We start from the raw sequence: 24,812 nt of genomic DNA, 5'->3' as shown, positions 1-24,812 counted from the left end.
TAAAACGTTACGTGGAATTACCAGTGAGGCACATACATAGTGAGGTAAAACACTCCATAATATAAATTTATTGAAAGATCATTCGAAGAAGAAAGTGCCAATGTTCAACAGGGTATTTGTAAACATTAGCATCTCTTTACCTATTTTTAAAGGTTTACATATATGTACTTACATATTTAGATATTTTTACTATAAATTTTCATATCTGGGTATTGGTTGATATACTATTTTTCCATATATTTCACGAATATCGGTATTCAATAAGAAATACCGGTATTGATATTTTCATTCGGTGTTGCAATCCCTAGTGCTAGAAACACATTACGAACACGGCATCTGAACGCACGTGTTAAAATGGTATCCCGTAGCATATTTTGAACCAAACACTACTAAATAGTGTCTAAAATGATAATACGAAAGTATTGCTGTAGTTAATTATTGATATTATCAATTTCAAGAGACTATAAAGAAGGTCCATGTATGAACAACTAAAATATTGAATATAATATACATAGTTTGGTAGATATTTTAATTTATACATAATTACCATCTTCTATCCATTAGTCATTTGATATTGACCTCTATCTGGTAATGGAATTGAGTATCTAGTCATTGAATGGAATAAATTAACCTTTACCTTAATCTATGTACATTATAGCCTTCGTGCTTTCATGCCAATTTGTTATTTTGTTAGAAGTGATTAAAGTCTTTTTAACATGGGTCATCGCTAGGGATTCCAATCCCGGGATCCCGAGCTATTTTCGATACCTATGAATCCCGGGATTGATAAACATAATCCCGGGATTTCGGGATTGATTTTTTTATCAATTTTTATGGAAAATAAAATAAAAGCGAAAATAAAACAGAAAAAATACTTTTACTAAAAAATAACTACATTAGAAATAAACTGAGTTTAAATGAAGTTTGATTTATACCCATGTGTAGGTTGCGGATTCATTTTATTTTTTCACATGAATTATTAAAAATGAGAAAGATTGGGAGAAAACAATGCTTCGCACTTTTAACAAAGTAATTCTACCATGATATTATCATACGTTTTACGGCAGTTTCATATTTGGCTGACTAATTAGATTTATGATGCGGAAAGGCCATAAGTACGCCATGATTATTTGCTTTACTATTTGAAATCTCGCTAATCCATTCATTATGTCTTTACTATCAGAAACAGCAATCTCATATTAAATTCACATTATTATTTATATTACAATATTATTTACTCCATTATACTTGTGTATTTCCAAGATTGAACGTATACAATATTAACAATAAATGTCTTAAATAGTATAAATTATAGGTACTAGATTTATTTTTGACCGATTTTATCAATGTTATTTGTAAATATAAAATTTTATATTAACAATGGAAAAAATGCCAATCCCGGGACCAGTCCCGGGATCCCGGGATTGTCAAATTGTAATCCCGAAATCCCGGGATCAGAATTTTGGCTCGGGATTGGATTCCCTAGTGGTATCCACACGTTGCGGACCACATTTTCCATACTATTTGTATACGCTTACGGAGCTCAAAAAGTTCATACTATTTACCAGGTCTCGACACACTTTCACATGTGTATGACCCATACCAGACAATCCGCGCTTTAATGTTTTCGATAAACACCTGGTATGCTCACCTACCAGTCGTTGAAACCTGTCGCACCCACAATTAGTGTTTATCGTGAATGCATGGTTTTATATTTGAATTTTGAGCTAATTCATTTTTTACAACGTTTTTCTTAGCTCGTATTCTTATTTGTCCGGTGGTTCTTTGTCCGGTACAAATCTTGCAATCGATTGTTAACTAACTTCCCGACTAGCTAGACATTTGAAACTTCAGAACACGATGCCAATGCATTTTTTAAATACTTTTAGCCATCTTTAAGTTGAATTGAATTAATTTTCAGTTAATTATGTTTTGTATGAAAAGTCATTTCGGAAGAAATCCGTAATCCAATCCACTATTATTGGTTGCTAGGGGTCTGGGGTCCTAGCAACTAAATTATTAATATATACGTGCGTTACTATGGAAATCAATAGGACATGGACAGTACATTTTTTTTGATCGTTTAAGCTGGTCAAGTCAAGTTTATATGATTCAACAGAAAATTTAAAAACGTTGTATATAAAAAGTTCATTTTATCTTGTAATTATTCTTCTTCTTTTGCTTGATCTTTCGATATTATATATTTTCATTATGACGCGTTTATAGTGCCATGGAAGTCGGCCGTGCATAAACGGCGGCTGCACAATTTCAAATTCATGACAGGTAGACATAGAACTCGTATATTCTGATCGAATATCAACGTTTGGTTAAAAGATGCCTTTAAGTGTTTATTTACCTCACGGTGCCAATTCCCACAAAAGCTTTATAATCCACTTGCATTATTTATGCAATGACGATTGTGCGTTTCCTTTTTGGTAATATATTATTTAGTATTATAAAGAATTGCATGTCGGAGATAAAAGGTTTTTACTAACAATATATTAAACCGAGCTTAAATAATATAGGTATATGACAGAATTTAGAACAACGTTAAATATTATATTGTTCAAAACTCAACATGGACCGGAAGTAAAAGTATGAGAAACTGTGTGGTCAGTCATCTTGATAGGGTGTAATAATTGCTAATATTTTTTTTAGGTCACCGTAAAAAATCTTTACGCACTGACAGCGTTTGTCAAGCTTTTTTAACTGTCCGAATATAAATATTTTTTTTGACTAAAAGTACCTGCCAACCTTATTTACAATTAATTTAGGTGCGTACTATTCAATTTAATCTATAATATTAGAGCACTTTATATACATTAAGTACTATACTTAGGTACTTACTTAAAAAGTAAAAAATGTGTGTTTTAAACATATTATGTTGACAATTTATACAGATTAAAAAGCGCACCGACTGTCTTCAAATCTTGAATGCGCGATTTGTTTACGTGACTATTCAAAATAACATATTCTTTAAAACGTTTTATCCCATATTTTTCAACACTAAAGAATGTAACTACAGTCTCACCCAGAAGGCAACCCATTATTTTTGTGTTTCCTGTTTTCAAATCAGGTAGGTACCTACTATAACCAAAACTTAAATCCATGTAGTACCTACGACATATGTAGGAATACAAACTATTTTTTTAATGATTTAAAAAATCATCTGGTAGGTACAACATTGGTTATTGTGTGCTACTTACTAAACCTCAGTTGGTTGATATATAGTATGTATGACATGATTTTTGAATGCTTTTAGCGTAAACACAATTCGCGCGCTGAATTATTGTAGTCAAAGTCACACTATTCTACTATTGTTTAAGGAATTATAATATAATTATTATTATTATTAATTCATTCCATTATGAAAGCAGCACATTCGCGGAGCCATTGCTCTGCTGGAATTCGCACCAACAATGGGGCGTAATGATAATAGATTAGGAAACAATAAATAATCAGAGTCACAAAAGGCGCCTACATTTTAATTATTCAATTCCGGAAAACTCATTCGAACCGAAATGCAGTTTTGCATACTTTGATTCTGCAATAATACATTCATTATTACTGTCATATTAAGTACCTACACATGCAAAAGAGTTGAATGTTTCGACAACAAAGGTTTGGAATGTGGGTTGATTCATGTTTGAAAAACTCAATTCTATATCAGCTCTTCTCAAACTTTTTTAATTCATGGTCAACACGGCTCACTGTGTCTCCGTAAAAATCTACGTGGATGGTGTTTTGATACCAATGGCCGCTAATTACTTGTTGAACAGAGGTAAACGATAAGAATAACAACATTTAGAAAATTATCAATGTATTATACCTTCAAGAGTAACTATGTAGTAACGCCTAGAAACGCATGGCAATATTTTTTTTTCTATAAATTAATAATATGTGCATATGAGATTCAGATTGTTTTTAACGTTTTCTTTAAGATACCAAAAAAAATCTGTCCATTCCAGTGATATCGCCATCGGTTGAGATTGACAAATACATTAATAGGAAAATGCTTATTTTAGCAACATACTTATACAATTTTTTTTTGTCATTATTTGTTATTTGTTTTACCTATAAAATGAAAGGCATCAAAACTTAATTGTAATCAAACGAGTATTTCCATACAATCTTGCAGCCTACAAGAAGGCTGGTCATAATTCCAATTGAAATCTGACGTATATATATATTTACTGGATAATGCAATCGATTTTAATTAGATTTAATATTGATGATTCCAGGAATAGCAAAAATATGAAGATGTCAAAGTGCTTATTGACTGAAATATTTGCAATCAAAGAGCTAAAGTTAAACTATTGATTATAGCAACGGCTGGGTTAATCTTTCGTCTTTCTTTACTGTGTGGCACTAGTTACGTTCATACAAATATCAGTTACGGTTACAGAACCAATAATTTCATTATTAACAGATGGAATAATAAACTAATTCCCACTATGTTTAGCAAATTCTTGTACATAAATAATTTTTACAAACATTAAACAATAGCTTAATAATAATTCTTCACCATTTTAAAGCAGATTATTTTAGATTCGCGATATACTGTGCAAAGCCCACAGAAAGCAGTGATGACGTGGTGAGCGGGTTTACAAGGCAATTTACACTGCTTGCGGTTCGTATAGCACCTCACGACCTCTACATCCGACCACGCCGCCTTGTGTGGGCTTTCTACCCAGTTATAATAGTGATGATTCTTAGTGAAATTGAATGATAAACGAACTATTTTCCTCTTCCAGAGTACGGCGAGCTGCAGGCGGCACTGCAGCGAGTTCAGACGGCGCTGTCTTTGGCAGGTGCCAACGCGTTAGCGGCGCGCACGGCTGCGGCGTCCCGATGCCTCCTGGGGGCGCCGCTTGCGAAGGCTCTAGCGCTGCATGCAGCCGCCGTCCAGACTGCCCCCAGACCACTGGCAGCGCCGAGGGACGCTAGATCGAGGCACCTGGCTAAAGATGTAAGTAACAAGGACTTATATAAATTATGGCCATAAACCGACAGTCTTTTTGAAACAACCTACTGAAGTTATTACTTATATAGATAAAATATGTATACATTGTATTTTAGTACTATTGATGAAAATAGTGATGCATAAATTTATCTATAAATAATAAATACATATCACAATTAGGATTTTTTAAAAAACCCTTCTGTAAAATATTTCAAATGTGAGTTAGTGAGTAGTTTCATAGTGAGTGAGTTGTCACTGTAGAATTTAACATAGACTTACATTGATTAGGTAAGAAGCAAAAGGGCCTTCCTCCATTTTTTAATGCACAACCGTCGCTGTTGAAATGTTCAAATCGATCAAATAACTTTGTCATTTTTAATATAAACAATGGTCAAAGTAGCTCCAAAAGTAGCAAAGTACAGTTTCACGATGGCCGCGTAGCGTGGGTCCCAGGTTCGAATCCTGGGCCTGGCAAGTACACATATTGTTTTTCAATTTGTGTATGAGTCAGAGTATGGACCTAATAGGTTGAGCAATTAGTGGCTGACATCCATTTCTCGCAAAAACAAAATCTGTTATTACAAACTCCATTCCGTGGTGGCCCATATGATCTTATTAGGATCGGACATGGTCGGAGGAATTCAATGTAGCTTTGTACCTACTCTCTATTAACATAATTACTACTTATAATGTAGGTACTTAAAATCTCTTCAAAATTGTGTCATTATTCTTGTGCGCATATCTCAATGTGTAAGTGATCGAGAGAAGTCCTTTTGCGTTTGACCCACTCAATCAATCGAACATGAGTCGATTGCACTACTACGATTGTATTTCTTCAGATATACTGTTAGTTATATTTGTTTTGTTTTTATTAAAATTAATGTCTCGTGAACCGTTTTTCCAATAAAATGTTTTATATATCTCTCCTAATGGGGGGCTTTAGTGATGCATAGCACTAATTTCCAGTAGGTAAATACTACTGGTGCCGTCTAGGAATTCAGTGATAGATTTCTTTTTTAAAATCAACCATTTAAAGTAGTACATGACATGCACAGTGAATTAAAATATATCAACACAATCACAACCTAGATAAATTCAAATTTTTAATTGAAGATTTAAAATCAAAAACTGTTACATATATAATAAAAATTAAATGTTATTAAACTTTTATTTAAAACACTTTTCAATATTTTTAGCTGTTAATGAGATATAGCTGAAAAACTAAAAATCGTCTATCATTTTCCAAGATGGCGGCCATAGCTCAGAATGTACAAAAGTGTTGATTTTGTGTTATGTTACTAGGCTTTATGCAAACACAAAGCCTACTCTTTAGAAAAATTATAGTTATAGAGGTAGTTGTTTGCTTTACTCATGTTGTTCTGGATCAAATATGCATGGAGAGGTGGAAGCTCTGGCACTGTTCCACCTGGGTACTTAATTTACTACTTAGTGTAAAAAAAAGAAATTCATGAAAAATTTAGGTACTTATAGATAAAAATTAAAAGTGCTTATGCCAAGGTACACAGAACAGATATACAGATCAATTAATAGTAATTCAATTAATATAATTTGCAGTGCATGGAGATAGCAGCGAGTAGCAACAGTCCAGTGGCCGCAGAGTTGTGCGCTCTCCTCGGAGGTGACTGCTTTGAGGCATTGCTCCAAGCCCACGACCAGGCGGCAGTGCTCCTGGATCCTGATTCTATGTGTCGACCTCAGAATCCGGAACCTCTACCTATTAAGGTGAATAATATTCTTACTTATTTCACTCTGTTATGCATCGTGACACTCCCTCGGAGCATAGGGTAATCATAAGGTCACACCACCCACCGCTATTAATCCAATTTCATATTTTGTAGTATTGCTACAAGGTAAGGGAGAGTTAGCCTAGGGAACAGTCTCCCAGGGGTTGTGCCACACTTTTTCATATATATGAAGACTTCATATTTTGATGGCATTTTTTTTAGACTTTCATTATCAGTAGGTAGTACCTACACCTAATTTAATCATTAGCGTTAGTAGGTAACCTTTTTTTCAATTTAATTTTCATATATGAAGGCTTCATCTTTATAGAGGAAGGTATTCTTTAACATGTTTGGAACTAATAATATTCAAGACATTTATACCATTACATAAAACATAAAGAAACCATTAGGTAAAGATATCCATAATCTAAGTTATTTTAAAGAAACACTAGGTCACTGATATTAAAATATATAATAATTTACAAATAAATTATCACGAACATGTATCAACTTACCTATGAAACGTAATATCATCTTCTTGCTTATCAGTACGGCTACCATATTTTAATACAACACACAGAACCATCTTTCCTACTTAATTAACTAAAAATATTTACCACTGACTTCATGTTTAACACAAAAAATAGCAATTTTAGCAACACGACTCGCAGGTTATCGACGCTACGTGAAGCAATTTACCACGATTTACTGGCGATACTTTTGGAAACTAACTCACACATATGTAGACCTTTTATCTTACTCTAGCGCGTGTCGCAGAGATTATAAGGGTGCCGAATACTTTCTCACTCGCACTCATGCATCGTTTTTGTTCAGGCCTTGTCTAGAAATCATGTTATGGAGTGATTGCAATTTGAAAATTTGACATTCCCCCTTAACCCTTTATAGGGCAAAGCATTATTTTCTTCATTTCTAACCGATCTCTATCATTTTGCATCAGATATTTAATATCTTAAAACAATTTCAATATAAAAATAAAAAATATCTATCAGAAATTTGGTAAAACTATAATTTATGATGGTTTTTTTATCAACCAGTGCCCATTCAGGTGTTTTTTTTTTTTGATTTTTTGATATATTTTTTTCAAATAAAACAAATAAATAATGGTTGTACATATTATTTATTTAATCATAAGAAAAGTTACAATTCATTTTTTATTTTTTTACAACCATTTACGTAGGTACATACAAAATTTACATACAAAACATAGTATGCAAAGCGGTACGTTACATTGCTTACAAAAATAAGATATGCGTTTTGGCTCTCTAGCCGTACTACAATAAGCACATCGACAGCTCTTTTTCTTAGATTTACTCATGAACTGAAAATAAATAAAACATATTATCGTAACAGTACCTGCCGACCTACAACATTACCATATTACGAAATGACCGAGAAAAATGGAGTATGATGAGGGAGGCCTTCATCCAGCAGTGTATAGACCACAGCTGATGATTATGTTAATTCTACAGTCAAATATAATACAATACAAACCCATGAAAGTTGCGATATTGATAGTAATTTAGTACTTTAGCATTCAATTGATGTCACAACTAACAAAAAAACACCATTTCTTCGCGGATATTTTGAAAACTTTTCCGATCCCAAATATTTTGAGTAAAACTAAAATTTATTTATGATAGTATACTATATTCACAATAAAATATAACTATACACAGCTGCCTAAGCCACTTTTTTATTTTTAAAATAATTCTAGAAGTCAGCCGTGCGAATTGCAAATTTGAGGTTATGTACTTCCCGCTTGGCAATAGAATGATGAAACAAGTACTCAATCACAAAATATTTGTAAAAAATATAATGTGAATCGATAAATAAATGCATATTAAATACTTATGTACATACCTTTTTTCACAACACATAATATAAATGGGAACAAAATGACTTGCAAAGTCAAGTGTCACTCGCGAATTTGTCGAGTCGCGACCGCAAACGCGCAATGGCTGATACATCGACCAATCGTTGAAATAGTGTTTTGCGAGCGATTGACGTACACTTCATATTAGATGGTTTATTTCATAACCAGGGAACGTTCTCGACAACGTCTTGACGCACTAAGGTTGATATTTCCATATTTAGTGTATGACTTATAGCTCATAAATGAGATGGTCGATAAATAAACCGTTTTCGACCTTTGCCCTATAAAGGGTTAAATCAGGCATAATGTTAATTTCTTTGTGCTTTATGTACATGTTCTATATATTGGATGCTCTTGAATTTACACTTGACTGAATTTACATCTTGAATTGGAAATATAAGCCATTGTTAATTCTAAATACCTAAATTATCGACTTAAGAACAACTCCGCGATAGGGTCTATCGAAGAAAAGTGTCTTGGGTGGTTCGGTGTCTTCCATCAGAGCCGCCTGTACACATGTGAGACAATAGGGGGATCATTGTATAATGTATATATCTTGTGAGGTACTAAGTTTTCATATATAAAAAACAATGATTCTCGTATTGACCCAACTGGAATTTAAACACAGGTCTCTTACATGTTAGACTCCTAGCATGACAGGGTACTGATTCAGTTACAGACTAAGCATTAATTGACAGGAAAGCAATACTTCTTAACTTCAATTTTAATTTACAATTTCCCTCTTTACAGAATCACAAAATGTCAAACAACCTGAGTCACAGTATTATAGCAGATAGCGGACCTCTGACGCTGCCGACGGGAGACCTTCATGACTTGGATGCCGGCGAACATATCAACATCATTAAGATCGAAAAGACCAATGAGCCTCTAGGTAAATAAGTTTTATAGACGTTATTAATTTGTCTGTATATTCATCTTAAAAAGATAATATTATATCATACATAGAGTTAAATTTTATTTGGAAGACTTCCATTTTACAAAATGTTAATATTATTTGTATTACATTGTACAGATTCATTTATTAATCGGTAGTTATTTTAGTTGCAACACCATTACATATCTCTACAAAGATAAATGATTTGTCTCTGCTGCTTAAATATTTATCTAACTTACGGAATCCTCCCTCACTACAGCAATCAGCGTTGCCAATTTAGAGTTCTACTTGCCAGATCTAGTATTTTTAATTAATAGGCATCTAGCTTGCAATATAGAATCTGGTACATATATGGCGTTAAATCTAGCATTTTCTAGACACTGCAAATAGCTTTATAATTCTCATAAAAAATAGGTTATTTAGGTTATAAAATTTTATTAGTTTTTTTTTATTTAAGTATTTTTAATTTTAATTTATTTTTAATTATTTTAATTTTATTTTTTATTTTAATTTATTAGGTTATAAAATAGGTAACATAATTAGGTACAACATAATAGTAGCAATAAAATAAATGTAGCATACAATATTTAAGTGATGTCCAATTTTCATACCTACATTAAATTTTAGTTGTACCCATAGATTATTTGTTAGTTATGAACAATGACATTAATATGGACAAAGCATCTGGAAAAAAAAATGACACTCACTTTTTTGTCGGGTCTGCCGAATGGCATATTAATCTGTTCTAACGCCATTACAATAAAGGTGATATTGTTATAAATTCCCGATGCTTTTTGTTGGGTCTGCCGAATGGTTCGGTTCGAACGGGTTCGCTCAAACGAACATTGATACTAGAAACACTATTCTAACGCCATTACAATAAAGGTGATATTGCTATAAATTCCCGATGCGTGATATTGCATAATGGATATTGCATCACGTCTACCTATGTACGTGCGAATGTCGCTATGAGTGAATTTACTTGCTAGCTACTGTACTGAGTGCGTCGTCCATTAATAATGTCATTGGTTATGAAACAATAAGTTCTTCAACATTTTTGGTCTTGTGAAAACAATGTCCATAATAATAAAATTATGATTTACTTTTTGAAATGTTAGTTTCTTTTTAATTTTGTGAAAATCTAGCTTATTTTCTTACCCTATTTGGCATATTTTTATGAAGGACAGTTTGGCAACAATGTAATCATTATTTTTTAAAACCACATTGATATCGTTAATTTCAACTTTGTATGATTCTCGCGAATTTACGTGCACGTACAATCATAAATAACCAGTTTTAAAACAAAGTTAATGATTTTAAAATGGTTAATTCCTAATTTTGACTTTAAAGTTTTGAAAATTTTGTAATATTTCTTATAGGTACTGACAGTTTCCTTTGAATCTACAATAATACATTAATTAAATATTAATTATGTGTTTATCTACCAATGTACTAGTTATTATAAACAATTCTAATTAAGGAGACTTGTGTTTCATTATGATAGTTTTGTAATGAAATAATCTAATCAACTCTTCCGACATAGGATATCTTTGCAGAAGTTTAAAATTTTTCTGAAAATATTGACATTGCAGTTAGGATCTTTTTGCACAATGAAATCATTTAATTAAAAATAAAACGTTAGAGTAGGTACAACAAACCAATATAGTTAAACTTTCTAGCTAAGATCTGGCTAAATTGTATAATTTTATAAACCATAAATAAATAATTTGTTAACATCAATCGATACGTTATCTTCTACCAGTCTTCTACTAATATAATATCTTCTGGTTCGATTTTCAGGTGCCACCGTTAGAAATGAAGGCGATGCCGTAATAATCGGCAGAGTTGTTCGAGGAGGTGCTGCAGAGAACTCCGGATTACTTCACGAGGGCGATGAGGCAAGTCGAATTACCTTTTAAATATCATAATAATTATCTGTAACTGAGAGCCAGACTACCTTAAGTTCACAAAGACCACTTTTGAAAAAACTCAGTTTAAGATTTAATATGAACTGGCTTTATTGTTTTAAGAATTTCGGGTTACTTTTCTGTAAATTTTTGCCAAAATTGGTCTTAAAGCACTCTGGTTCCGAGATAAAGATATGTCTGAGTTTGTGCACAGATGTTGTATGTCCCAGTGGCGAAGGGTGAAGGTAGGCTGTTAAGATCCAACATAAATAGCACATTAAACTTCGTCAGTCAAACGTATTTGTTTTTATTAAACTTAGACGACGATGTGTAGTATTTAAAATTCAATGAAACCCTGCCTTATCCAAGCCACAGTAGATAAACGAATATTTTTTATCAATTATGATTTGGTATATGCAGGGCTTAATGAATTTAAAAAAAACTAACCAATACCATCTGCAATACGTATTGTAAATTTAATGCAAACAAATAATTATGCGGATCACACATAATCATACCTAAACTATTATGGTTTGGTTCTAGCAGGGTTTAATTACTTTTAAAATCTGCAAATTTTATTCTTAGTTCAATGGAAACAAATGACGATGACTGACAAAGCTTAGTGTGCACTATTTATGTCGAATCTTAAAAGCCTACCTCCAACCCTCGCCACTGGTATGTCCTGTCTAGTAGTTTTTGAGAAAATTCTATTATACTTGAAAGTCAAAGGCTTAATGGACATATATGTATTTGAATGATACAACAATATTTTCTCAAAAAGTCATTTCAGGCGTACTATATCTATAAATAATATACTCATGGAAATTATACAAAACAACCTTTGATTAATGTGAACCTGAACATATTTATCCAATGACACATTTTCATCTTCAATCTCTCTGTTTTTGACACAAAGTCATAGTACAGCATACCTGGTATTTGCCGCAAGTATCTTGTCATTGATGCTCAGTATATGGTAGCTCTGACTCTTCGTAAGGTACCATCACTCACCTTTTTGGTTATCCTAGTAATTCTGCCTAGAATTAAATGTTACTCCATCTATACCTATATGGATAGTTCTCTCTCTTTCTCTCTAGTATTGAAGGAATTGCCATGTGTGAGGATTGAGATGCAGTAAATATTTATAAAGTATCCTAAAACATATTGTTTCTTTTATCTAACATAAATTTATGATTGCAGGTCCTGGAAGTGAACGGCATCGAGATGCGAGGCAAATCCGTGAACGAGGTGTGTGAGTTGCTGGCTAGCATGTCGGGGACGCTCACCTTCCTGGTAGTGCCGGCCGGAGTACCGCGCCCTAGACACCGTGACAATAATGTCCTGCACGTAAAGGCGCACTTTGATTATGATCCTGAAGAGGACATTTATATTCCCTGCAGAGAGTTAGGTAAGACGATGTGAAAAGATTGTCACCTTTAATAATATTACTGTTTTCGTTACATTGTAAATAGAACAGAGAGTCAGATTTTTAACAAAACTAATCCCGGTAATAGTGTTCCCTTTATGTGAAATGTTGCCGTACACAGCACAGAATTCTCTAACAAAATAATTATCTCCCCAAATTTTTATTTTAATTAGTTTTGTACCTATATTATGCTATCCCTATTTTCTGATTCATTGTATAACTCTCGGAATTCATAAAAGGAAACATTAATTAAATGCAAAAATTTCCAGGGGTACTAGATGCATTTGTTCATTACAAATTAAATCTGCACCTTAGAGCTGAAAAGCTGATATTACAACGTTTTTCTTAGCTCGTATTCTTGTTTGTCCGTTGGTTGTTTATCCAGTACAAATCTTGCAATCGATTTTTAACTAACTTCCTGACTAGCTAGACATTTGAAACTTTTAGAATATATTAGAACACGATGCCAATGCATTCTTTTAATACTTTTAGCCATCTTTAAGTAGAATTGAATTCATTTTCATTAATTCTGTTTTGTATGAAAAGTTATTTCGGAAGAAATCCGTAATCCAATCCACTATTATTGGTTGCTAAGGGGATGGTTCTAGCAACTAAATTATTAATATACACGTGCGTTACTATGGAAATCAAAATGACATTTCAGTATTCTATATTTGTTTGTTTGTTGCAAAATAGCAAAAACATGATTTGTTGACAATTGCCTTATTTGCCCTAAATTATTAATACATAGGATTGTCAAGTTTTATATGATTCAACGGAAAATTTAACAACGTGGTATATAAAAAGTTCTTTTTATCTTGTAATTATTTGGATTAAGTATGCAGATTTAAATGTGTATTTACATTCTCTTAATGCTGAAAATTTGGGAGTCCAATGTCACACAGTTTTCAAGTGCTAACAATGCGACTGGCGCGTTTGCATTACCTGGCCATTAGATATAATTAATATGATATTTAAATGTGGTAATTAAATATTAATTAAGAGATCAACAGTGATTGTGTTAAGCTATAGCAAAAAGATTAATTGCAAAAGTGCGGGATTCCAACATACTGAGTTTCGGCGGCTCTCGTGGTGCAGTGCGTAAGGCGCTGACCTTCCACCCGAGAGTTCCGGGTTCGATCCCGGTGAGGACACAACATTCATGTGTTTTTCTCAAAGCCTGGGTTTTGTGATTATTCAAAATTACATCCAATTACGTTCAATTTAGTCCGAACGCGGGCAAGTATTTTAACTAAATTAGATTATCTATGTTAGACTGCTCTGCTGCAAAATATTGAATATGTGACTTTTTTCAAAAATATCATAAGTTTGCAATCGAATTATTGAAGGAATGAAGAAATTATAATGCGAATATTTTATTTATATCTCTACTATATCGTAATCATATTTTCCTATTTCTGTAGCTATTGTGATATTATGATTAACTTAGAAATTAGATCGCCGATACATAAATTATTGAAATCTCCCGGAATTTACATTGAAAATATTACCTCACAAGAAGTATGTCAGTTTCGTAAGAAAGGTTTATGTCTAGTACAGAGGCAGGGTGTCAATCTCGTATCCTATTGTCTCATTAGTTTGATTGCAATTATAATATTATATAACAGTGAAATTACAAATATCGAACCTTAAAACTATATTTACAATAAAAAAAGAAACCATTCAAATGATTGTGTCCACAGTATAAAATAATGATTAAAGCGATTGGGTTAAATTTAGTAGCCGAGAAATATAATATTGTGCAGTTTAGTGGTGGATTACGGAACATAACTAATCCTGGCTCGACAATGTCGAGAAGCCTCCTGACTATTTATTTTATTGATTTTAGGTATAAGTTTCCAAAAAGGCGACGTTCTCCACGTAATAAGCAGAGAGGACCCCAACTGGTGGCAGGCGTTCAGAGAAGGGGAAGAGGATCAGACCTTAGCCGGATTAATTCCCAGTCAAGCATTCCAGCATCAGTAAGCTTTTCGGATTATTATTATACAATAACTGTACATGTTATATGTGTTGGATTATAAAGCCATAGAAATTTTGTTTGAAAATCAACTCACACTAATCCGTCTCTTTTTAAAATATATATTTTTATTTTTACTAAGTACCTAAATCTTTTATTTTAATAACCGTTTATAAAATATCATTTAATTTTTATTTCCAATTTAAATGAAAGATAATTCATATATTTTTGTCATGTAAGAGGTTATTTTTAAATAATTTGGACGTATAAAGAGAGAACCTTTTTAGTATACTTAGTCGAATTGATAACGGAACTGTCGAAAGGTTAATATTCTCCGTTTTTTACATTTCTATGTTCCTCAAATGACCATTATTATTGTGTATATTACAATTTCATTTTATTTTATTGCAGACGAGAATCAATGAAAATGACATTAGCTGGTGAGGTCCAATCTCGTGATAAGCCGAGAAAGGGAGGAACCTTGTTATGTGCAAGAAAACCACCGAGGAAAAAGAAGAGTAAAAAGGCTTCAAGCGAAGCTGGATACCCACTCTACGCTACAACTGGACCGGATGGTGAGTTCATTAAAACCTAATTGCTCGTGGATGAACATTTATGAGAATGTTAGGGTCTCGATCATTGAATACAAAATGAATAAAATGGCAATTGTCGGGTATAGTTCTGAAGCTATCAGAGAATGGTTGTCCTCATGACTCATGTCTGTCCAGCCTTCAGTTGAGCTGATTGAATATTGCAATCTGGTTTCTATGAGATGAAATTATTTAGCTTTTAGTAAATTCACGGCATCATTTGCCAAGAGAGAAAGTTTCTTTTAATTAAAATTTCAAGCATTAACAGTGGTTTATTAAAATACCATACTCTTGGTGAATTAATGTATGTTATTACTGGTTATATTAAAAAAATATTAAATTTTATTTTATGTCGATACAGAAACCTCAAGTAATTGATTGTTATAATTCGTTATTTTTCCAGAGTACGATAGCGAAGAGATCCTGACTTACGAAGAAGTAGGCTTATATTATCCGAGAGCTTCCCATAAAAGACCGATCGTACTAATCGGCCCTCCGAACATCGGCAGACACGAACTCAGACAAAGGTTGATGGAAGACAGTCAAAGATTCGCGGCGGCAATACCACGTAAGTTATACTATGTACATATTATAAAAAAGAATACAGAATTGTGATCGCCTTGTTTCAGTTTTCATTTTGTATGTCGTCTCTATATTATATAAAAAGATCTGGTGAATTGTTCCATTATGACGTATTTTACTGTGTTCTTCTTTATATATTATTTGAATTATTCTTGAACAAGCCCTACCATTCCTGATTTCATGTTTGGAATATATCATAAAGAGGATTTCAAGTAAATCATAAATTCTAAATTCAAAAATACAAATCTAACGATTCTAATAAACAACAGAGTAAAAGAATTATATTATGTAATTGTCATTATCTCTGATGGAGTGGCGGTCGATGGAGGTAGGCTGTTAAAATTCAACATAAATAGTGCACACTGTACTTTGTCAGTCATACTTATTTGTTTTCATTTAAATAAGAACAAAATTTGCAGATGGTGCTGGTTAGTTTTTAAAATTCAATTAAACCCTGCTGAAATCAAACCATAATGGTTTAGTTAGATATACTATGGGCGATCTGGCAAAAATAGTGCACATTTTTTCAGTCATACTCATTTGTTTTCATTGAATTAAGGCTGTACTTCAACTGAGTCATGGTCTAAAAAGATTGTGACTACGCGACGCACATAAACACAAAAAACATAATTTGTCATAAAAATTCAACATGCGTCCATTTAATGTTATGTTTATTGTTATATTAGTAATAATAACAATATATTCATTGACATGTTTTCTTTTTCGAGTAAATGCGTAACGTTTTTAGTCATCTTTACACGATTTAAGAATATATTCCTCCGACGCTATCACAAAACAAATTGACGTGCTCACAGCTCAACTATCGCTCTCCGATTGGCAACGCGGGCGAAATTTCGTCCCACCTATTGTTGAAAATTCTTTTGCCGTTTCACTGATATATGCTCTTAAAAATAGGTACATAATATTACAGATGGTGTTAGCTAGTTTTTTTAACTGCACATTGACTGCTGAGTAGATAATTACTTTTTAATTATCACATTTAAAATGCATGCTCATTACATCGATTGGCCGCGTGATCGTTACGCGCTAGGTGCGTCTTTAGCGTTCAATGACTTAAGCCCTGACTAACTAAACCATAATCGATAAAAAATATTCTTCTCTAAATTATGTAAAATGTTGTAAGTAGGTATGGTTTAATGGCATAATTTTAGATATTTTATGGATAAAAAGAATATTTTTTGATTTTTATCTACTATGGGCAGGGTTTAATTGAATTTTAAAAACTAACAAACATTATCTACATATTGTAGTATTATTTCAATGAAAACAAATACGTATGACTGACAACGTTTAATGTGCACTATTTATGTCAGATCTTAACAGCCTACCTCCACCCTTCACCACTGCTTTAATGTTGCCATTATAATATAGCAAAAGTATGAAGTTGTCGAGAATTATGCAGTATTGATCATTATTTTTGATTTTATAACAGAATATAATATATAGTATAATCATAGTTCTATTCTTTGAAACCATTAGTAAACTTACAATATTACTACACTCATTGAAGATAAAAATCAGACATCATCAAAGTAAATTATTGTAGTTTAAAATATAATGATGAATGAATGTTTATTGATTATTTTTCCAGATACATCACGACCTAGGAAAGAAAATGAAGTGGCAGGGCAGGATTATCATTTCATATCGAGAACGCAATTCGAGGCGGACATTTTAAATAGGAAATTCGTAGAACACGGAGAATATGAAAAAGCCTATTATGGTAAGGGTTTCATTATAATGTATTAAATACTCTTCAAACTAAAAGTCTAACTACCCCATATTATGTAATATTTTGATTTATACTTTTTAATAAGAGTAGTAGGTATCTGCTTATACATGTATATTGTTCAAGTTACATTGGGAGTGTAAATCCATATTATATAATTGCAAATGACGTAGTTTGGAGATATTAGGGCTTAGGGAGATATTAAGATTTCATTTAGTCAATAAAAATAGAATTTCCAAAATAAATCGACAGTATATTGGTTTATAGTCGAGGTGAGTTGGAAATACTGTCACCAGTTTGTGTACTCAAGTTTCGGATGAAACTACCCATACTCAGTATCTGTGGCCCAATAAACTTATTCTAAAAAACCTGTGATGATATCATCGCGAGCCGCTGTTCTGTGCACTCGCCAGTTGGTAGACTTTCAACACTATTGACATTAAATACGCGCGAACGAGATAGCACTTGAATATAGGTATATTTTAATTTATTAGTCTATTGCGTTCGAATGTATGATTAATAGGTCATAAATTTTTGTGTCGCAGCACAGTGGTGAGATGACGCACAGGCTTAGGCTTGTTATATGACCGCTCAAAACATGTTTAAAATTTAAAAAAAATCACTGTTATTAATTTTTGTTAACAAGAATATTGTAACCTTACAGAAAAACAACTCATAAATTTAAAATGTGTTTAAAATTTTATAATAAATGAGACTATTCGACAAGCGGAGCTCAGCGTATTTTTAGCGATTCTATTGAAGCCGATACACAGTCTGAGTTCCCTGAGCCGATATGTATTTCAAATACTAATATGGAGTTGGTTTTAGTTTCAGTTGAGTATGAAACTTTTATTGCATACGCACGCCAAACCCTCTATATAGTATTCCAAATACTAGTTTGGAAGAAGTTTCTATACTAAATATTTTTTTATACTGGTAGTAAGTATACTTAGTCCTTAAAATCGACCAGTTTTCCCATCTCTAGTTTATAGGTATATTATGCCATATTCGTTGATTATTTTTCATATTTTCAAATATAACGATTTTACACTGAAATAATTATAATAATTAAAGTTAAATTCAAAAAAGCCAATAAAATCGCATTCATGATTTCACGTACTGACATGATTTGTTTAATAGAGTTTAAATGTCAATATTGACTCAACTGTCAAGGAAGCAGTCTATTTTGTCAACTGTTCTTTCTTTTCTGGTCCTCAAGCTGACACATCTATTCTGGCTAGTCTACCGCTCTCCTTCCCCAGTTGATGCCTCCCAGTATATCTTTCTCAAGTCTTTCTCTTGGCCATCGAGCCCTATCACCTGGTTCACTAACCGTGACGTGTTACATCAACGCTTGTTCATCCATACGTAAATACATAAATCTAATGACGTCGCCACATGCCATCCGCGCAGATAGAACTAAAGATCTTTCACAAAATTCTATAATTAAACATGTGTAGATTATGGAAATCACTAATGTCTCATGAAACAACTCATGTCTCTAAATTATAGCACAATACTACTGGTCACGGATGGGTGGACTTTTATATTTCTCAATAATCTGGAGGATTTATGGTGCCTATAGAGACCATTATAGCACTTGTTGGTGCTAATGATCAGTTCTTGATCATTCATATCGCACCGTGAGTGTAAAACCATGACAAGTGCAAATTTTTCAATATCGAGATTAAATACGAAACAACTGCAAAAGTCGTGAACTTGATAATGTATAAGTGAAGTAACTGAAAGAACATGCAATATAATGTAGATATAAACCAAATATTATGGTTTTTTTTAGAAACTCTATTTGTCCTAGCAAAACGAAGACTTCAAACCCTAATATCTCCAAAATATGTCTTTTGCACATGCCTTGGTTTTACACTCACGGTGCGATATGTATGTACATGACATGTTAAAAAAACTCTAGATGACGCACGAAAAATGTCAAAATACAGAATGATATTTTGTCTTATAAAAATATTGATGTATGTCTATGTCCATCATACCAAGACAATCGGCATGCGTGAACAGATACGATATTTGATTTCACTAAGGTAAACTATAGCGTTATATTATATCTGCTAATTAAATATCCATGTTTGTCTCATTTCAGGTACATCATTAGAAGCAATAAGAACAGTAGTGAACTCGGGGAAAATATGCGTTTTAAATCTCCACCCGCAGTCCTTAAAACTCCTGAGGAACTCTGACCTTAAGCCTTACACAGTATTAGTTGCACCGCCTAGCTTAGAGAAGCTCCGACAGAAGAAACTACGCAACGGGGAAGCGTACAAGGTGAGATATCATTTTATTAATACTCTTTGTGCCTTATAATATATTATTTGTTGCTTTGCACCCATTGTGGAGTACAGGTCAAAATATTCGCCTCGTGATTGCGGAGTTGTGGTTTCGTATTCTATGACTGGTCAAATTAACATATTTTTCAATTAATTTGCGTCTTTGATTTGGACCCAAGAGTTTAAGTAATGAGTAATAATGAATACTCGTAATTAGTTCTTGAAGACACCATTAGGATACTGGATAGCCAGGAAGTCCATTATCTTCATCGTGGATCAATAAGCTGATTTTGTATTTTAAATGCTTTTCCTTCCATCACACATACCATTTGAAGGATAAACACCCTTTTAAGTTATGCTGTTTAAGAGTGTCTAATTTAAGGGTGTCTCTGGTGACAGAATACGATAACTCCAATTTAGTTGTTCAATTTAATGATAATTTACATTTTAAATACGTGCATGGATTTACTGCTGACAGTTCGTATTATCGGGGCCCAATAAAATGTACGTGTAAACACGTGTCATGGAAGTTGTAAGATTGCATGCGTGAATCAAAACAGTTTGGAAGCTTCTCAATTTTCATGCGACAGTTAGAATAATAGTGGCAAACCTGCCGGCAAAATCGGAGACACTCATTTTGAGGTTAATTTTTTAATATCTCATGGTTTCGATGTACTTTTTTTCTTATTTGAAAACATAGATTTTTATAAAAAATAAAAATGTGAAAGGTAACTCAAAGAATTTGGACTATAAATAGAAGGAGCCTTGTGTCAAATCAAATCAAATCAAATCAAATTTATTTATTTGACATATAATGAACATAACAAATTATAAATTAAAAGTGTTCATGACATAAAATAAGTGTTAACAATTTTTAAAATAAAAATACAGAGAAATGTGAGTTAATAATACAATAAGTAATAAAATAAGAAAAGAAATAAAATAAAATAACAAAAATAAAAGTAGATGGAAGCACACAGAGTGAACTTTGATATACCCTATCTTAAAAACTTATAAAACAACGTCCACCTAAATTCACCCTCACGTAAAGATCTCTACAAATGAACTTGCGATGCGAAGTCACTTGTAACTAACATAATCAACGCATCTATTCAATACACAAGACTGCTTTCGGCAGCTATCTAGGGTAGGTTTGTATCGAAGTATTAGCACTTATTGTGGCAATTACAATAAGTTAGTTGTAATTGTTACAACAAGTGCTATGTTTTAACAGCACCTCTTGGCTGTGGTAAATTTTACAGTGAGATAGACAGTTTTGACGGGGTGATAACATTACAAAAGATGCCAATCAGCTGCTAAAAATCAGGAACTGGAAAAAACGTGCGGAGAACAGTTCCGGTTGAAGGACGGCAGTGGAGGAGGCCAGGGCTCGACTTGAGCTGTGGCGCCATCGAAGAAGAAGACAGTTTTGACCGTTTAGACAGGAAATAGTTTGTACATTTTGACACATCCGACGTATGATTGTTCTTACAAGCTGTTTTATTTCAAAGCTAACATGCTTAACGTTTTCGGTGAAATTCAAAAATTACAATTGAGATGAACAGAATTTACCTAAGATAAAAAATGTTTTTGAAAACTATAAGTTAATGTTTTGCTACAAAGATTAATATTATTTTCTGTATTTTCAGGAGGAGGAATTGAAAGAAATAATCGCGACAGCCCGCGATATGGAGTTGAGATGGGGCCACCTGTTTGACATGATCATCATAAACAATGACACGCAGCGGGCGTACACTCAACTCTTAGCCGAAATCAACAGCCTGGAGCGAGAGCCCCAGTGGGTGCCGGCCCATTGGCTGAAGCACACCTAGCGCACGGTCAACCTCAGCGCTGACCGACTCGCAAATGACTTTTACATAATTCTTTTATACTTTGCGTACAATTACGTGGACAGTGCCGTTTGGACGAACCGGATAAGGCTCACCGAGCTGAGTGACAGTGTTTGACGCGCGTACAACGCTCTGAAGTGAAAGACGAAAGAGACAATGTATTCGAAACGCAGGAATCGTCCAGAGAAAAGTGATTTTAGTTAATGCATGAATATGATGTAATTCGCGAGTTTAATACGGTTAAAAATTTACTTTGATCAATAGGTATTTAACGTAACCAAAATAATATGAATTATCTCCGTTAGTGTTTTCGTGTAACAGACTTTTTTTAATTACTAATAATTATTAATTATTGTTATAATGATAGAGTGACCGGTAATGAAAGTGTGAACTGCATTTTACATCAATCGATGATCCATCGACGGAACAATAAAATGAAACAGTTCATCGACTCGTAACTAGTGGTCGGATCTAAAGTCTGAGAAATGTCGAATGTTTTTTGTTAGTGGGTTTTACGATTATGGTTTGGGAGCATTGGCAGTCTTTTAATTGGTCTCGTCAGCGACTGCCCTAAGACTCATTGCAAATGTTTGAAAGCCTGGCTCACTTGTTTTAACGATAAAATTAACATTTACTTTGACTTGCGACAGTCTTACATTAATAGTGTACAACACTGAACTGTCATATTATCTCATCTCTAAAATTAATTAACAACATTATTTAAAATTATAAATCATTAATTGTTTCTTCTTATTCATTCTCTGAAGAAAAAAGAATGGATTTAGCATATTGGCACATGTTTTTAATTCTGAATTATTTTTTAATCAATATTTTAGTAAGACCATTAAACATTTGCAATCAGTCTACCCTTTTTACCGTTTTTCTGAAAAAGAAACGGCTAAAAGTAATATGCAATACATTTTGGACCATTTTAACCATTAAATAAATCTTTTCGGATCTAGTTTCCTCGTTAAATGTTTTACTTTAGAATGCATTTTCACTCCTGACTGTGTAATTTTGTCGAATTAGAGATGTGCCAGTCTACCGTTATGTTGTCTCAATATGCATACAAATTTACAAGCATTAAACATCACCCGAGAAGTAATAGTGACACAAATCCAAATTATTGATACAATTTGGTGATTTCAAACTTTGTTAATAAATCCGTTGTCTAATATTTATATAAAAACACATTTGCCAAATTTGTAGAAAACGTTTTCGTATATAATATTTATGGGATAACTGATTTATTTTGAATTATGACACTATTAGTACTCGGTTGTGACGTCTCCAACTTGTGACTTGAATAATTTTTTACGAAAATTGTAGCCAATTTTGATAAGCGGTCGAGCGACCGTCCGCATCGACACGGTGGCGGCGTCATTTTATCTCGGTGTCCGCTGCCGTTTTGAAAAGTCCAAGAGACGGCACGACGCTCTCGCCCGATCGGCTGTTACAATTCTACATTTGCTTGAGATGTTCGTTAAAATAGCATGCCCCCGCGGCAAGTAAAATAGCACCAAAATCGTCAGAATAGACAAATAATATGAAATATTAAATATCAAATTTATCAAATTATCGTACTAAGATTTACGTCTACATACATTTTTTCAAACGGCTAACAAGTACCGCGCACTACTTTTGTGGAATTTTCAAAAAATAATTCATTCAACTAACATAGTGAGAAATCCCGCTAGGGGTTATAGAGACTTTATAACTCGGTGTTCACTAGTTGACAGACGAAATTATATGAATAGGTATTTTATTAAATATACCTTCTAGAGATGTTTATTTTAGAGATTTATAGTTTGGGTTTAATATTTAATTAGATATTACGTCCTTTTAATTTTAATAACTGCTCATTCTTCTTAAACCGTTGGCTCCATATAATATGAACGGTTTTCTAGCTAAAAGTCATAACCCTCAATTAGACAATTGACTAAAATTCTAGATTTACAGTTGTCAGTTCCAAATGTAGTCTCTTTCTTTTAATAATTGTTATCGAAAAGTAATTTTATATAGTCAAAAATCTATTGACTCCCGAAACAAAAACAAACATTAAATTTAACATTGATTTTACTTATAATTCTGAGGGTTAGGCTGTCAGTTAGGACTCTTTTAGAATGATTAAAGTATTCTAATAGTTTTCTCTTTTCCTCTGTGTGAACTGCGTAAGTCAAAATTTTAATTGACAAAAATAAAAAATTCTAAAAGTTCCAAGTAGCTACATATATAATGGCATAATATAATAAATTTGACTTATGATGTTCTCGTTGACACCAATGTTTTCTTGCAGTTTCTCATATTAACTCAAAAGAGCAATTATTATTATTATTATTTAATTTCAGGGTTTATAAATGTTTTTTTCGATGTGGCTATAATAATAGAAATAAATAAATGAATACATTTGTATTCCTAATACACTTTTAGCTTTATTTCAATAAATTTTAGTAAACTGACTTATAATGTGTCATAATGAAGAGACAACTAGCAATATATTCATGTGTATATAACATTTATAAATTAGAATTACTAAGTATTATAAAAGGAACATTTTTGTTTGTATATTTGCTTTATTTATTTCTGACATACACAATAATGTTAATTTTAATTTAACATCACAACTCAATTTATTTGTATATAAAAAGTATGGAAAGAGAGAGAAAGAGAGAAAGAGAGAGATTGGAATTTTTTATTGCAACGTTTTATAAGTATTTTCATATAGTTAATATGAATAATCCCAAACTCTATTAGCCGACTTATCAATGAAGAAATGAAGAAAACAATGGTAACTCCCGCAATATTGCGACAATAGATCCTAAGTCAAAATACGTAATTATCTTATAATTTAGATTTGGAAGAGTTTTGCATCTGTGTAGTGTGTACATGTGTAGGTACATAGTTTTTAATATATTTATTTTCGCAACAATTTTAT

At 32.7% G+C, this 24,812-nt stretch overlaps 1 protein-coding gene across 2 annotated transcripts in view; it reads left to right on the top strand.

The window, feature by feature from the left end:
- sdt (MAGUK p55 family member stardust) overlaps nt 1–24,070 on the top strand; it is a 299,466-nt gene extending 275,396 nt beyond the window's left edge. For both annotated transcript variants that reach the window (XM_085948727.1, XM_085948728.1), the window contains 11 exons: nt 4,755–4,969; nt 6,539–6,706; nt 9,353–9,494; nt 11,298–11,395; nt 12,605–12,812; nt 14,680–14,812; nt 15,220–15,383; nt 15,802–15,966; nt 17,593–17,724; nt 19,844–20,025; nt 21,677–24,070. In XM_085948727.1, the coding sequence (XP_085804853.1) occupies nt 4,755–4,969; nt 6,539–6,706; nt 9,353–9,494; nt 11,298–11,395; nt 12,605–12,812; nt 14,680–14,812; nt 15,220–15,383; nt 15,802–15,966; nt 17,593–17,724; nt 19,844–20,025; nt 21,677–21,859 (1,790 nt within the window). In that variant the 3' untranslated portion in view covers nt 21,860–24,070. The remainder of the gene's footprint in view (nt 1–4,754; nt 4,970–6,538; nt 6,707–9,352; nt 9,495–11,297; nt 11,396–12,604; nt 12,813–14,679; nt 14,813–15,219; nt 15,384–15,801; nt 15,967–17,592; nt 17,725–19,843; nt 20,026–21,676) is intronic.
- Nucleotides 24,071–24,812: the final 742 nt, after the last annotated feature.

Source organism: Rhyacophila brunnea, unplaced genomic scaffold (assembly GCF_057557595.1).
Source record: "Rhyacophila brunnea isolate RB1 unplaced genomic scaffold, BYU_Rbru_1.0 scaffold_21, whole genome shotgun sequence".
NCBI classification, from domain to species: Eukaryota; Metazoa; Arthropoda; class Insecta; order Trichoptera; family Rhyacophilidae; genus Rhyacophila; species Rhyacophila brunnea.
Note: the sequence above shows the minus strand (reverse complement) of the source record. Positions and strands in the feature narration are given on the sequence as shown.